The sequence below is a fragment of the Pestalotiopsis fici genome (assembly GCF_000516985.1).
Source record: "Pestalotiopsis fici W106-1 unplaced genomic scaffold PFICI_Scf_9, whole genome shotgun sequence".
Classification (NCBI taxonomy): domain Eukaryota; kingdom Fungi; phylum Ascomycota; class Sordariomycetes; order Amphisphaeriales; family Sporocadaceae; genus Pestalotiopsis; species Pestalotiopsis fici.
In genome coordinates this window covers 1673392-1688900 of record NW_006917099.1, presented here as the reverse complement: position 1 = coordinate 1688900, position 15509 = coordinate 1673392, and the positions used below count along the sequence as shown (strand labels likewise).

The following is a 15509-nucleotide window of genomic DNA, read 5'->3' as shown; positions in this document are numbered from 1 at the left end:
TCTCAACTTTATTCAATTTCCGACCTCTTTCCGTCAGCTTTGATCTATAACCCTACTCAGATCGAATCTAGACTTGTTCGTCAATACCCAACATCCCTTCTTTGTTCGTCTGTCTAACCTACCACAGAGATCTATTTACCTGTGCCTCGAGCCAAGTCAAACACGCATGTTTTCGATGACCGATACGCAAGTAGCTCGCGGGCATCTTGGACGACGCGCACAGATAAAGTGAAACCACTGTGGTGGCCCTTGAGCTTATAACTGACTTGTCCATCCCATCGAGCAATAAAAGTTCCTCTCTGGCAAGTACAGCTCGAGGAGGATGGCACAAGTGTTCCTTTCTCTTTTCCCCCCTTGTCAGGCACTCGCTCGCCATGAGCTGAGAACAATATTTGGTCCCTTCCGTATTGTTTCTGGGCATCTGGGGTCGCATCTCCATTGTCGCATCCTGTCTGGATGATGAGTATATTTCCCAAGGGCGCTCCCCAGACTGTCTCCTCAGCAAGAATGATACCATGCGCTTCATCCTTGAGCAATTCCCTTTCTTTACTACTTCATCTTCCGATTAGCAGATCAAGTGATCGCATGTGATTTATATCCATTTACTAGCTGCCTTCAAGTTCCGCGGAATCGCAACGACCTTGACCGTGGCGGTCCAATCTGCGATCTCAGAACAAGAGCGACACAGCCGCCAAGTGTCCACGGGCAGCGTACCAATATGCCAGGACAGAGATCTGGCTCGTCGACATGAAGAGCTATGACTCGGTCCAGGAATTTGCCAATGGGCGTAATCAGGATCCGGATCGCATTGGTATCGTTATTATCAACGTGGAACTGCAGAACTCGATGTTCAAGCTCGTGGAAGCAACGGGCCATGATCAGGTCCTTGCAGGTGAACCACTTCCACGACGGTCCTCACCATTCTTCTACTACCCGTAATGAAGGACAAGAGACAAGAGTAGCTTGCAAGCGCAATGTAACTGATAGGGTTGTCAGACGCAACAGCAACTCATGCGTTATCTCAGCATCATCGTACCCTAGGAGATAAACATCATGGTCAGCACATCGTTCAACATGTCGGTTTGGATGTTTCTACTTGTCGGATCCCTGCTTACTTGCGGAGCGTCTTTGTGCCTCGTAGGCCAGAGTCTGATACGTCTGCATATTGGGGGAATGTCGAGGATGCTTACAATCAAACTCTCCTAGGTCGCATCAGATCACCACGACACTTCGAATTTGATGAGGGATCAGAGAACAAAATTGTTGCTTGGTCAAAGGAGCACGCACTGGGTGGTCGATCTATAAGGGACACGTCGTTCAATATCTCATGCCGTGGACTTGGCTTGGATCAGGTTCATAAGATGAGGACAAGTACGGAAAGCATGTTGCTGCTACACACCTTTGCAAGGCCTTCAGTACTGGCAGCGGGGTCGATCCCGATCTGGATCTATCTTCCTGCGACCCCTCCATTGTCATTGGTTGCGGACGCTAAGCCACCACCTTTACTTACCTCCCAACCTCCCAACCTCCCTTTTCAAGTTCTAGATTAGATGCCGCCGACCAATATGACGGATAATGCGCAATGCTCACGACTTGCAAGTGGGTGGTGGGCGGACTGTTGCTGTGCCAACCAAGTCTGGATCAACATTGCACCCCGCCATGTATCGCAGAGTGCTGAATTTATAATCTGGACCCGATTTCCACGGATAGCATGTTCTCGAAATTGTTTTAATCTTGTGTTGGTGAACTTCATTTTTGCCGTCCTGTGTGGACAGCCAGAACAATGTACGTGAGCATTGCGACCGACACAAGCTCCTCAGCAGCTCCCTCTTTGAGCTCAGCAGCAGCAGCTCTCTCTTCAAGCTTATTACCCACTGCTACGCCTCAGGCGCCGCAAATGAACTCGGATTCCGATCCGGATTCGAAAAGCCCAATTGTCTACATCAATCTTGTTGTCGGTATTATTGCTGGCTTACTAGCTATCCCAATGGTTTACTTTGCGTTTCGCACCTATAGATTAGGTGAAAGAAGAGGGCATCGACGTCTTCGGAGGGCACTCTACCTTCCTCTCAGGGTTGAGCCTGCTCTTCCACGTTTCGCACCACGATCTTTTCGACATTACGCTTTTACAGGTCGGCACAAGCGCTCGGAGCAGGACAGCCAGAGTCGGCCCAAAGTCCTTTGAGGATGAATCGCCATAGACTAGCACGACAGCGACAACGACATCGGAACCTTGGCGGTACTGCAGCCGAAGCTGCTCGATTCTCTTGGCCTCGAGCAATGCCGCACAGACGAGACAGCAATCCAGACGACGGAGGCCAATACCGCTTGCCTGTTCATGCTCAATCCTCCACCCGTGATCACAACTCTCACAATCAAGATCTTCCGAGTCACTACCCAACATCGCCTCGTGCATCTCATATTCGCTTCAGACATGAACCCACCTTAGGAGCGGTCCGAGACTTTGTCGGTCGTCAATCTGAAGACTTGGAGTATTCTGGTGAAGAGATGGAGATGCATACTTTCGTTTGACTCATTCGCCAAGATCGTAGCCCAGGGCTCTGTCCTCGAAGCAATATTTTTTGCTGTTAGGGGCTCGTGTATTTCCTCGCCAATCCCTCCGTGAACCAGACCTGCAGCTAAGCAATGTGCAGTCATGTCACAGCCATACCACTCTGAACGCATCGGACTTTCTTTTTTCACCCTTGAACCTTTCTTTGCTTTGTATACTATGAGGATGTTTCTTTGGCTATAATCTCTTGTTGGGTAAGTTATTGGACCATACTTGTTTCAGATGGCAGCATGTGCCATGCATCTCTGTGGCTGTTGTTCCGGCGTTCAGGAACTTTTTATTTCTTGCAATACATTTCATCTAGCAACGGGTACCATGTTTTATACTCTACAAAGAAGGAGACGACAATACACAAGGATTTCATTTGAGAAGACTCCGCAGAAAACACATGAAGCCAAGGATGAGAAACTTTGCAGATGGCTGATGTAGCACATCCAGCTGCAGCCCACGGCTGATAACCGGAGTATATCATCAGTTCCTTGATAAATCGTGCTTGACCGACAATTTCATGCCTTGTAACATAAAAGCAATTGCGAGAACAACCTTCTTACTCAAACGAGAATTATGGCAGCGCCGTTCAAAACCTACCAGCTTGGGTTTACTCGGAATACGGGATTGGGCCCACGATATCTTGATCGTCTCTCCACCGAGGGGACTTGTCTACCTGCAGTTTAAACACCTCTGGCCGACTGTAATGCCCCGTCGCATCAACCCACATTTTCACGAGATCCAAATCCTTCAATTGAATCTCGGCCGTGACCAACTTGTCCTCGCAGCCTGTCTGCGGCCCGGCAAGCACCGAGCAAAACGGATGTATAATGGCGGTCCATCCGCCCCCGGCCTTGACATTGTCCTGAGGACCCAATTTCTCCTCCATCCACTCGAGACAGGTGTCATCGACGAAATTACTGGCACACAATACAAAAGTCTGGCCCGAGAGTGCATGGCTCTTCATCAATGCCTCGATCTGGACATTGGCGACGCCCTCGAAGCCCGCCATGGTCTCCAGGGCCGGCCAACACGCAACGTGGACGTGCTGGCCTTGGTCAATGAGGGCCTGGCGGGCATTATTCATGGTATGTTCCCAGCAGGCCAAACCACCGACACGGTAGCCGGCCGCCGTTTGGTACGTCTTGAGCGTGAACCCCGAGCCCTGACCCCAGATGAAGCGCTCGGCAAACGTTGGCTGCATCTTTCGGTGGACGCCTAGGATAGTCCCGTCGGCGTCAATGGTCACGACCGAGTTGAATAGCGTGTGTCCGCCCTGCATGCGCTCCGACACACCCAATACGACGGTGATCTTGTGTCTCGCGCACGCAGCTTGTACATCATGCAAATCCTCAGCGACCACGACACTCTCTGCCGCGTATGCTGCGACCGTACTCGCGTTTGGTGCGTAGGCATTGATAAAGTAAGGATAGCCCGGCACAAAGACCTCGGGAAAGGCTAAGAGTTGTGTGTCTTCACCAGCTGCCCTAGCGATGAGCTTGACGACTTTTTCGAGCGTCTTCTTCTTGTCCATGTAGACTGGCGCAGCGTGCACGGCGGCTGCCTTGATCTTGATGTCGATCATGCTGGATTTCACAATAGTATAGGCCACCGATTCGCTGGTCTTTGCCCGTCGCAGAATGGAAATATCCAAAGATTTCACACAAATCATCAATCTTTGGACTTGCAGCATATAGCTCATTGGCGTTCATGATGGGTGCATCCTACTGCTGAGGGACGCAACGCACACTCGAGTACGTACTCACAGACAGATTCCCAAACCCCGCAGATGACTGAAAACCACACCGTCCGCAGATCGGCATTGAAAGAGGGAACTGCAGCATCAACCACCTATCATTTTGTATCAATTCTCCACCTTATACGCGGAATGCATGAGCGTTTATCGAAAAAGTTGACAAAGCGCTGACTGCAAGAAAAAAAGGCTGGCAAACTGGCTTGGTTGGAGCTGTCAAAAGTCCTTGCTCGACTTTTCAAAAATTTGGTGTTTGTCAATGCCGCGTTCAGATCCGCCTTGATCGACGAACAATGCCGCTACCTGGACGGCAGGTCAACGACTAAGTATTTATAGTCGATGCTATTGCGTACAATTAGTGGAAATGGTGGAACCAATACTTGCAACAAGCGCATTCCTCGCACTGGTACCTTTTGGTCGAGTAAACTGTCGTGATAGCTTCAAGACCCTGCATCGGTACCTGGTTGATGCTCAGGTCTTGCTTGACTAAGAAAGAATCCAAAGGAGAACCAAAGTTGGGACCATAGGTAATGTAAAAACACATGAACTGTGGTGAGACCTGGATCGGCTATAGTCTTAGTCTTAGTCTTAGTCAGGTCATATTTTGAGATGAACCTTACCTCCGTGCACTAGTTAGCCTTGGACCGGACCATGGTAGGCGGATCAGAACTGATTGACTCTAACAATTGATCCTCAGACAGTCAAGCAAATAACCATGTCGGAATCGGAACACGAGGTAGGGCAGAAGCGGTACGCAACCGACCTTGCAGGACCAATGGAGCATATTAGTGGCACCACCGTGCCACAGTGATACACGCCTTGGTGTTTCATTGGCCAAGTGAGATAGCGGAGTTACTCTTGCCTGCACATCAAGTGGTGTGGTGTGCTGTATAATAAAAGCTCGGAGAACGCGGATGCTTTGGCGAATGAAACTCCCATTTGCACGATTTCCTTTCCAACAGAACCTCGAGGTGTGAGAGACCTAAAGAAAATGGCCCCCAACTTTGAAGAACTGCGCACATCGCTGCGGGAAGGCGATCTTCTCCTACCCGGCGACGCTGGTTACGATGATAGTCTCAAGCGATGGAGTGCCACGTGTATTAAGCCAGCGGTATGTCGTATGCTTACAGAAGCGTAGCAAGAAGAAGAAAAGCTAAACAAATCTCACAGGCAGCTGTCGCACGGCCAAAGAGCGCGGCCGAGGCGTCGGCTATAGTTAGGTTCGCGACAAAGCATTCTATCCCGCTGCGAGTTTGCGGAGGCGGGCACAACCCTTCGGGAGAGTCTGCAGCTCCGACTCCGGAAGCTCTCATTCTCGATCTAGCCCACATGCGCTCCGTCTCCGTGGATGCCTCGGCCCAGACTGCAACCTATGGCGGCGGATGCACCTGGGCAGACGTGGACAATGCGCTCTGGGAGCACGGACTAGCAACCGTCGGTGGAACGGTGAGCCACACGGGTGTCGGCGGACTCGTCCTCGGCGGCGGATACGGAATGCTGACCGGACGACATGGCATGTCAGTCGACTGTCTCGTGAGTTGCGAGGTAGTCCTTGCCAGCGGAGAGATTGTTACAGCCTCGGAGACGGAAAACGCAGACCTCTTCTGGGCCCTCCGGGGCGCGGGCTCCAACTTTGGTGTCGTGACCTCGTTCACATCAAAGGCGTTTCCGCAAGGTAAAGTTTGGGGTGGCGTCATGCTTTGGCCGTTTGAGCTCTTCCCGCACGTGGTGGACTTTGTAAACACATATGACAAGACGACCGACGGCGACCAGTGGTTTATGCTTATTGTCACCGCCGACCCGCGCAGTGGTGCTCGACTGTGCGGAGCCAGCGTCTTCTACAACGGCACCGAGGAGGACGGAGAAAAGTTCTACAAGCCACTTCGGGATCTCCAGCCCAGGCTCATGGATACGACGGCCCAGATCCCCTACCCAAAGGCCAACACCATGAGCGACCCAATGGCAGCTCCTGGGCGCCGATACATGTTTGGGGGAGCCAACTTTCAGTGCCCCCTTGACTTTTCAGTCATGAGTGAAGCCGCCGAGCAGTACTTTGCTGGTCTCGAAAAGCCTGGCAATGAGGAGGTCAGGACCAGTATGTTTGCCCTAGAGATGATTCCTCTCGACAAGGTCAACGAGTACGGCCAGCTCGACAAGACGAGCTTCAATGGCCGCGAGAAGAAATACAATGCCGTTACCATTATGTCTTGGGACACTGCTGAGCGGGATGGCGCCGTTCGCGACATTGTCGTGCAAACGACCAAGGTATTCAAGGACAAATTCGGAAAACACGACGCCGAGACCGGTGGTGCTGATACGTACTACAATTACCTAAGTAAGTTGAAATTGAGCTCTCCATGTTGGATTCTGGCTGATGTTTGTTATCTAGGTCCCGAAAACCCAGCAGATAGAGCTCTGATGAAGACTGGCAGGCTCTTTGGTCCCAAGGCACCACGACTGAGGGAGCTCAAGGCAAAATATGATCCAACAAACGTATTCTTCAAGAATGTAGACTTGTCGCCACTCGCATAGACGGTAGATATGAAATATGACCAAAGTTGATCAGTATCGTCCTGGAAGGTATATTTGGAGGCTTGGGAGGGCCTTCTTGTCTTCTAGACCTTTTTAGCATTGGATGCTTTCGACGCGGATCGCGACTCGAGAACGAGTACACACTCAGATCCCGCCCAATTGGAGTTTAGCGGCAGCGACATGAGCTAGTCCTACAGGGGTCTAGGGGTGTCAAAATGTCGGCAGCGTTCAAGATATCCCGCTTTTTAGTACAAAGTACCGCGATGCTATTTTGAGGCAGCCGTTGACATTTTAGAGTTACAAATGCCATGGGAACTCAGAAACAGTCTGCATCTTATTCATCTCCAATGCAGTTCATGTCATTTGGCCGCGTAATAAGCCAATGATAAGATCGGGGCTCTTCGGTTGATTTTTAGTCATGGCTAGACGCTCTGGATGGAGTTTTGAGATCGGGGAGAGCATGGGGAGGAAGAAGCGTCCCCTCTGGGCTGCAGCCCGCAGGGATGCTAAAGACCCAATCAAGTTCATCGTGCGATAAGTGACATCACCCGCAAAGATTCGAGTCGGTTCGAAATTTCTCGAACAGACGTTGCTGGTAGGAGTTACACTGCAACAATGTGGCGGTAAGACTGACTAGAGGCATGTAGATCTGTCTTACTCTATTGCGAGTGCACGGAGACGTCCCAACAGGCACTTTTGGAATTCTGACGATCTACGTAGTTTATATAATAATAAAAATATAAACAGATCACACGAGGATTCAGGTCTCATGATCCAACTTTCAAGCAGAGCAAAGCTAAAATCTATCGATGGCGCCTGTACGCTAGTCTAAGTGACGCAACCCCACTATGCCATAGCTTCCCGCTACAGCAATTGCCTGATGAACACTGAACAATGGTGGGGCTGTAGATAAGCGGCCCGCTAAGGAATACTCCATCTGCCATACAATGCTGGGAGCAACTGCAAGTATCTCCAAGCTTCCTTGCTTAGAGGCCAAGGTCAACCAAGGTCACCACCCACTTTTCACTGGTTTTTCCCCCGATCAAATGCTGCCCGGGCTCCATCCAACGGGTTCCACCTCACCTAGCAAGACGCTTTGGCTTCTGGCGGGCTGGGGGCATGTTCGAAATTCTAGGAACTTTTCGGCAATGTTTTTGTTGTAGGATCGCAGAAAAAAGAGGTGGTGTTGTTTATTTCTCCTTCTCGTGAGTCGAGGGCTTGGAACCTCGTCGATTCCCTCTCCTAGGAGATTTATATACACCTTGCACACACGCACTCTTGGTCTTGGCCCCTCCTTGATCGTCGGTTTCCTGCTCCCGCTGTTACACTACTGAGCGACTCGAGCACGGCCGTAGCAATTTCTCTTGTACGCGCCCGTCGAGTAGGCACGTATATTGTCGTCAAGACAGCGACAGGCTATTCTTCTGTGCTGGTCTCTTCCCGTGAGCTGGCCGTTGCAGCAGGGTCTTTCAAGTTGACCACCGCCATCTGACTTGCCTTTACCGTACCGACTACAGCCGGCAGATATGACTTCGCGACAAGCGACGACATGGGAGGAGTACGAACGGGCCTCCTCCCCAGGACGCCATGATAGCTTGTCTTCGAGTCCTCGAGGTAGCGTCCAGTTTGAGGATCAACAAGGTCTCTTGGACGAGCGAGAGGACCGCGGTCCTCACGACTGGACAAACCAGCTCCGGCGCAGGTATTCAAAGACCCTGACGAGATATTGATTCTACAATCTGTGCCAACTGACCACCTTCCCAGATCCTCTGTCCAGAACAGACTTGCGGCCATTGCTGGTATCGGCGGAGTCAACAGTCTACGGCAGTTCTCCCGAAGCTGGCAGCGTGCCTCTGCTTTCCCCGAAATCATACCGCAACGTCCGGCCTTTATGTTTGCGCCCGACCAGGAGCCTGCCCACAACACCATCGAGCCACTTTCCTACGAACGGACTGATGTCGAAGCGGGTGCCCGAACATCCTTGCTGCGCGGGCAGCTAGAGGTACCAGAAAATGCAGTGCTAGATGATGGAGATGATTCGGGTTCGGCTGGACCCCATCGATCCTTTTCACACGACAATGAGCACAAGCCTTTTGACAATGGACTGTCTCGGGTGATTTCTCCATCTGGCTCTGTGAGAAGCAACTCGATATTCGAGATACCGCCGCACTTGTCTGCCATGCCGCTTGTTGGGAGCTATTCTTCCCAGCGAACCTATGGCACGGTTGGATCAGAAATCAGTCGCCCTTCAATCGCACATGCGGCAGAGCTCTGGCGGCAGCAACAAGAGTCTGGTGCAGATTTGCCGGACGGGACACGCCCGCCTATCATGGTCAAGGAGGTTGAGCAAGAGGATGGAAAAATTGTTCTTGCCGTGGCCGGACAGTCTACTTTACCACAGACCGTGGTGAACTCAACAAAGTAGGTCTCTTGTGCGATCTCCAAAAACATTGGATGAGACTGACTTGTAATAGTGTTTTGATCGGTGTGGGCCTCCTCAGTCTGCCAATCGGTATCAAATATGCCGGATGGCTTTGCGGCATGATTACGCTGTTCCTCGGTGCTACCGTCACGAGTTGGACTGCCCGGCTGCTCGCCAAATGTATGGATCTGGATCCTACCGTCATCACCTTCTCTGATGTGGCTTTTATATCGTTCGGCCATCGAGCTCGGGTGATTACGAGTGTGCTGTTCACTCTGGAGTTGTTGGCTGCTTGCGTCGCTCTCATTGTGCTTTTCGCCGAGTCGTTGATTTTGCTCTTCCCTGGTGCTCTCACCTTGACGGGCTGGAAGATTGTTTGCACTTTGATCTTGATACCCCTTCAATTTGCTCCACTCAAGGTTCTGAGTTTTACCAGCTTTATTGGAATTCTCTCCGTCATGAGCAGTAAGTTTCTTCACTATCGTTAAAAAAAAAAATCGAATCATTAACTCTGCGACAGTCTGTCTGATTCTTATTCTTGACGGCTTGATCAAGACTGAAAGTCCCGGTTCCTTGATTGAGCCAGCGGCTACCTACATCTTCCCAGAGAACTGGCTCACTCTTCCATTGTCGTTTGGCCTCTTGATGTCGCCATGGGGAGGCCACAGTGTGTTTCCTAATGTAAGTCATGAAATCACCATCTTTCTCGCGCTCTAGGCTAATCATTGCTAGATTTATCGTGATATGAGACATCCGCGCCGATACAATGAGGCAGTCAAAATCACCTTTAGTTTCACTGTAAGTACCGAATCGAACACGAATCGCGAAGAATGCTCACATATGTTTAGTACATGATTGACGCCACCGTGGCAGTTGTTGGTTACATCATGTTTGGCGATGGAGTCCGGGACTCGGTGACGAATAACCTTCTTAGGACGACTGGTTATCCTGCCGTTATGAATGTGCTCCTCGTCATCTTCATTGCCATCATTCCACTCACCAAGATTCCGCTCAATGCGCAGCCAATTATAAGCACCATGGAGGTTCTAGCCGGACTCCGTCAACAGGTTGTAGCCGAGGACCAGGTTTTGGTCGGCCGCTCGAGCATGTTTAGAGGGATCATGAAGGTCGTTATTCGTATAATGACACTTCTCGCTTTCCTGGTGATTGCGATTTTGTTCCCAGCATTCGATTCAATCATGGCATTTATGGGCAGTGCTCTCTGCTTCACCATCTGCATCACGTGAGTTTTCAATACTGGTTAGATTGGAATGATCATTACTAACAGTCTTGCCAGGCTGCCCATAGCATTCTATTTGAAGCTATACTCTCACGAGATCACCGCCAAGGAGCGTCTTATTATGTGGACAGTCATGACTCTGTCCTTTGTTCTGTCGGTCGTTGGCACGGTTTGGGCCTTCTTGCCCAAGAGCATGATTGGAGCATAACGTAATGCAGCATGACACAAAGCTAAACATTCCCTTGGCTCTACGAATTCATGTGGTACGAAAGTATCTGGAGTGCGTCCTTTCTTGAGGTCTGAGCATTTGCGTCATGTTTACGTACCATTTGTGGAGTTGGCAGGTTACTTGTTCTCGCGGCACTTACGAATTTGCATATTGCATCATGCAGCGATGACCAGGCATTTTTATGTTTACAGATATATTGCTTCTATTTAATGACCAATTCAAGTAATGCCAAAAATGTTTTCAAGAAGAGTCTCTTTGTCACACAGAGTGTACTGATTTGACCCCTTGTAATATTTGACTCTAGCAAGGAATAATAATCAAGTTGTAGAGTTGATTCTTTTACTGTCTACCTTTTAATCCACTTTGTTGATCTAGAATTGTTGGAAAGAGGGTGGATTACTATTGCGTTTCAGACTTTGGTTGAGCATGACGCGTCAATACGTCCAGGCGGGTCTCCGCCTCGCTTCAATCATGAGAGAGCATTTACCAAGATCAGATGATGGACTACAAAGTTTTGTTTGGGAAACATTGACCATCAACATTAAACTGGACCCCTGGCATGGTATCCATTGCAGGACAAGGCAAACAAAGACTGCCTTGATGGGGATTTGCAATAGTAAGCTGTCCAAGTGAATAATACCAAGTATTGCTAATCGTGTATTGCACCGGGCGGAATTCCAATGGCATTTTCATCACAAGTTTTGCAATTCAAAGACGCTAGGTTGAGTGGGTAACTTCTGGTATTCAGTATGGATGTAATCCATGATGATGAACTATCTAATACACAGAAAGCGAGTTGAAGCTAGATCTAGTCCACCAGTTGCCATAGGGGTGCCATTGCCGAAAAAGAAAATCCCAAAATCCTCCAAAAACCAACATAGTGGTTTTGTGTTCCCAAAAACAAAACAATCTCCAACGCTTTCCCGTGTCTTTTCGACACAAAATGTAGATATGGCTGAAATGAAAGACGGCACCCCTTATTTAGTTGGACAGATGAGCTTAACCACAAGAGGTAGACGACCAGGCGAGACTCAGTTCTAGTGAGCCTGAGTCGCCTGGCGCCAACCAACCCACCCAAAGAGGCTGTCCTGGCGATCCTTGCGCCAGGTCCAGTCTCGGCCCTTGTTCCAAGGGCAATCGCGTGGTGTGTTGCGATCCTTGTTCCACTTGTTGAAACCATTATCGGTGATCTCACCGTTTCCTACTCCAAACTGCTTCTTCGTTGCAGACCCGTACTGATGATGAGACGACTTGGCAAAGTTGTTAGGCGACTTCTGTTCGGGTGAAGAGCCAGCATATGCTCGGCGACGTTCGCCGAGGGCGGTCCACTTGTCTGGCTTGGACGGAGTGTGGACAGCATGATTGTTGGTGGCGATGGGCTTGACAATGTTGATGGGATCCGACTCGTGGAAGAAAAAGTCACTGGCCAAGTCACCATCGACATTAAACGTATCCTGTGCAGAAGCCGCGGGCTTCTCGTCAAGCGCTGGCGCCTGAGATACAGATTCCAGAGGCATCTCATCTGGACGGGGCGTAGCATTCTCCTTGCTGTCCTGGCTCCAAGTTCTAGAGTTGAGTTCCTTGAGCGCTTGAAGCTGACGAGCCTGTTCTGCTTCATCCTCCTCCTCATCTTCCTCCCACATATCTGACCAGCTCTTGCTGACAACGTCCTTTGAGCGACCAAAAACCATGGACATGGCACCAAGGTTGGCCTTGGGCTTCGGAGCCATGGAGATGGGAAGGGAACCGGCCATGGGAGAGACCTTGGTTGGTTTCCTTGGGACGTCGAGGGGTTGGCTCAGCTTGAAAGAGTTCATCGAAGCACCAAAGTTGGAAGTCATGACGGAAGCAATGGAAGGCTGTGACATCCAATCAACGGTGTCTTCAGACTTGGGGAAAAGCTCTTCGGTATAGCTCTCGTTGTCGGGAATGACACTGAGTTGACGGATCGGGGCCTGCAGAGCCTTGGACCACGGGAAGGCACCCTGGTCCATCTGGGGACTCTGGATGGAGGGAGTGCGCAGAGGCTCACGGTTGGCTGTGGCCATGGGTTGACGGTCAAGGCCGCAGAAGTCATCATCTTCCTCTTCGAGAGTGGTGAAGCTGACAACATCGCGAAGAGCCTTCTTGGCACCAACGAGAGATCGCTTGGCGGGATCCATGTTCATGCACTGAACAATGACCTCGTAAGTGTCCATGGACATGGTGGGGAAGACATCAAACAGCGACTGCTTGTCTCGCGAGAAGTCGAGGAAGAGAGGATCAGCCTCGGTGGGAGTGGTGAATGGGTTGCGGGAGAACAGAATGTTCAACAGGCAGATGCCAATGGCCCAAATGTCGGCCTGAGCTGGGGAGTAGCCTGCACCAGCAGAGTCATATTGCTCTGGGGCCATGTAACGATCACTTCCGACAGTCATCTCATAGGACCACTTCTCAGTGGTAGCCAAGCCAAAGTCACCCAGCTTCATGGATCCAGATTCGGACAAGAAGATGTTCTCGGGCTTGATATCTCGGTGGTAGATACCCTTGGAGTGCATGTAGGATACAGCATCGACAAGCTCAAGCATGAAGCTTCGGACGTGCTCGGTCTCCAACGGTCCGTAACCGGTACGGATGGCCTCGTAGAGATCACCCTGCGAGCAGTATTCGAGAACCAGGTAGGCATGGGCTTCCGTCTCAAACTGGTCGATCAGGTTGACAATGTTGGGGTGATCTGACACACGGCGGTGGCAGAAGAGTTCCTCGGACTTTTCGTCGACGGCAAATTCGATACCGCAGTCGTTGGTTGCAGCTGATTTCTTAGTCATGCATTTGATTGCAACTTTTCGCCGGGTTTCAATGTCCTCGGCCATGAAGACCATGCCAAAGGAGCCATGATTGAGGGGAGAGATTGTTTTATATCTCCCACCAAGTACAACGCCATTCTGAAAGTTGTTGCGCAAGCATTCCATGACGATGTCTCTGGGGAGAGACGATTTTGAAGAGTCGAGAGAGACGAAAGCGGACAAAAGACCACGAGTGTTGATACAAGTCTACACAACCTGTCGCCCCTCTATTGAACCGTTTTGTAGCAAAAAAACAACTTTTTTTGGTTTCCTTTCCGTGTACTAGATCGAAAGAGACGTTTGTTGGTGACAGGTGGTTGAACAGCGATGGCGCAGGCCGAAGGAGATTCGAGATGTTGAGAGTTTGGTCGCAGAATGTACAGTTTGGTTGCGAAGTTGTAGGAAATGAAAAGCACGATATAACTCCAATTCGTTCACAGTCAGAGGCTCATCGAGGGTATTGTCGTTTGGTTTGCAGATACAAATGAGAAGAGTGGGTGGGAAAAGGTTCGTCAAAGATGTGGACTGGAGTCCTTGAAAGAGTGAAAGGAAATGCTCGTTATGAGGACATGGAATTGTGGTAAAGAAAATCTGAAGAGAGTGTGTTGGTTTGTTGTTGATTGCTGCTGCGTCCGGTGGAGGTGATGCAGTACCTTGGCCGGGATTGCGTGGTTGTTGCGTAGATGCAGATTGTTGTTGTAGTAGTAGATGGATTGTGTAGTTCTACCAGGCAACTGATGCTTCAACGAAACGTGGGAGGGGGGACCACGATAGTCAGCACAAGGATGCTAGTCTAGAGTTTTAGAGCTGCATCCGAGCGAGATCTATTTTGTTTCTGCTGTGGTCGAATCGTTTGAGAGATATCAACGAAGCAGAGGGAGGAGAGTGGTGATGTGTGGTGGTAGTCGAGTGACCGGGTCGAGGGGAGGTCCGGTCTACCACCAGGGTATCGTTTGGGCGTGTCGAGTTAGGAAGAGGTTGAGTTGCGATGAGCTTCGGAGTGACGGATGCAGGAACTGGCAGTGGCCGACTTGAAGAACAAATACTAGCTGACTCGACAAAGGCAACGATAACCAGATCTGGGGGAGGGATGACTCTTCCAGGTCGGGCCTTGTACGGAGGGTCTGCTGTTGACAGGCTGAGATACAAGGTGGGGAGTCCTGGTTTAGTTTGCGGATCCGGTAGTCAAGTGGGCGTGACGTGGTGAGCACGGAATGCCGAAGTCGAATGGGAGGATTCGATCACCAGACTGGTGGTAAATAGTTGGAAGTGGATGTGAATCAGAGCCCGAGGATTTCGCTTTAAGCTACTTTGCTACGAACAAAGAGGGTCGCTGTTCGTTTGTCTTTGTGAGGCGTGATCGTGTTGGGTTTTCTTGTCACAAAGGCAGGCAAGCAGGCAGTCGCAGCAGAGGGCGGTGAAAGTCGAGAGGCGAGGAAGGAGAGAGGAGGGTTGGGATTGTCGATTATTAGGTATTGCTAGGTAAAAAGGCGAAGAACGATACAAGAGGAAAAAAGAGATCCTATTTTCTCGCGAGACTCGATTGCTTGATTTCTAAGTATATTGTAGTATGTACTCTTATGGGGTGCGAATCGCGCGAGAAAATGGGAATACGGAGCGAACGGGATGAAAGATAAAAGGTTGGATTGGTAAGGTCAGAACAGGAAGAAGCAGTAGAAGATAGAAGACGATGGACGGTCGAGCGAGTGAACGAGAGCCCGAAGGGGGGGAGGCATGGGGGGGGAGGCCCGGACCTGGGCAACCTGGACGAGTCGGGGCGTAGGCCAGCTACGTACCTCGCTAGTGTGGGACGATAATGGAGCCAGCAAAGAGCGAGACCATGAATTGGGATGAATGGGTGACATAGGATCTGACCGGGGTGTCGCGGCAAGCGCCTCGCTCTGCTGCGTGCTGGGCTTGCGTCTTCCCAGACCAGGACAGTATGTAG

The 15509-nt window shown here is 50.5% G+C and overlaps 4 protein-coding genes across 4 annotated transcripts; 2 read left to right on the top strand and 2 right to left on the bottom strand.

Annotated features, from left to right (window-relative positions):
- Nucleotides 1-3170: 3170 nt before the first annotated feature.
- PFICI_11917 (uncharacterized protein) lies at nucleotides 3171-4145 on the bottom strand (the record flags this gene model as incomplete). Its single annotated transcript, XM_007840498.1, has 1 exon — nucleotides 3171-4145. The coding sequence occupies one exon, from the start codon at nucleotides 4143-4145 to the stop codon at nucleotides 3171-3173; it is 975 nt and encodes a 324-aa protein (XP_007838689.1).
- Nucleotides 4146-5304: 1159 nt separating this feature from the next.
- On the top strand, nucleotides 5305-6845 carry PFICI_11916 (uncharacterized protein; the record flags this gene model as incomplete). Its single annotated transcript, XM_007840497.1, has 3 exons — nucleotides 5305-5424; nucleotides 5484-6648; nucleotides 6703-6845. 3 exons carry the CDS (start codon nucleotides 5305-5307, stop codon nucleotides 6843-6845), a joined length of 1428 nt encoding a protein of 475 aa, XP_007838688.1.
- A 1526-nt stretch (nucleotides 6846-8371) lies between these two features.
- PFICI_11915 (uncharacterized protein) lies at nucleotides 8372-10715 on the top strand (the record flags this gene model as incomplete). Its single annotated transcript, XM_007840496.1, has 7 exons — nucleotides 8372-8547; nucleotides 8610-9266; nucleotides 9320-9732; nucleotides 9788-9948; nucleotides 10000-10065; nucleotides 10116-10510; nucleotides 10565-10715. The coding sequence occupies 7 exons, from the start codon at nucleotides 8372-8374 to the stop codon at nucleotides 10713-10715; spliced, it is 2019 nt and encodes a 672-aa protein (XP_007838687.1).
- A 1058-nt stretch (nucleotides 10716-11773) lies between these two features.
- PFICI_11914 (uncharacterized protein) lies at nucleotides 11774-13687 on the bottom strand (the record flags this gene model as incomplete). The annotated part of the gene is made up of 1 exon (XM_007840495.1): nucleotides 11774-13687. One exon carries the CDS (start codon nucleotides 13685-13687, stop codon nucleotides 11774-11776), a length of 1914 nt encoding a protein of 637 aa, XP_007838686.1.
- Between the last annotated feature and the right edge of the window lie 1822 nt (nucleotides 13688-15509).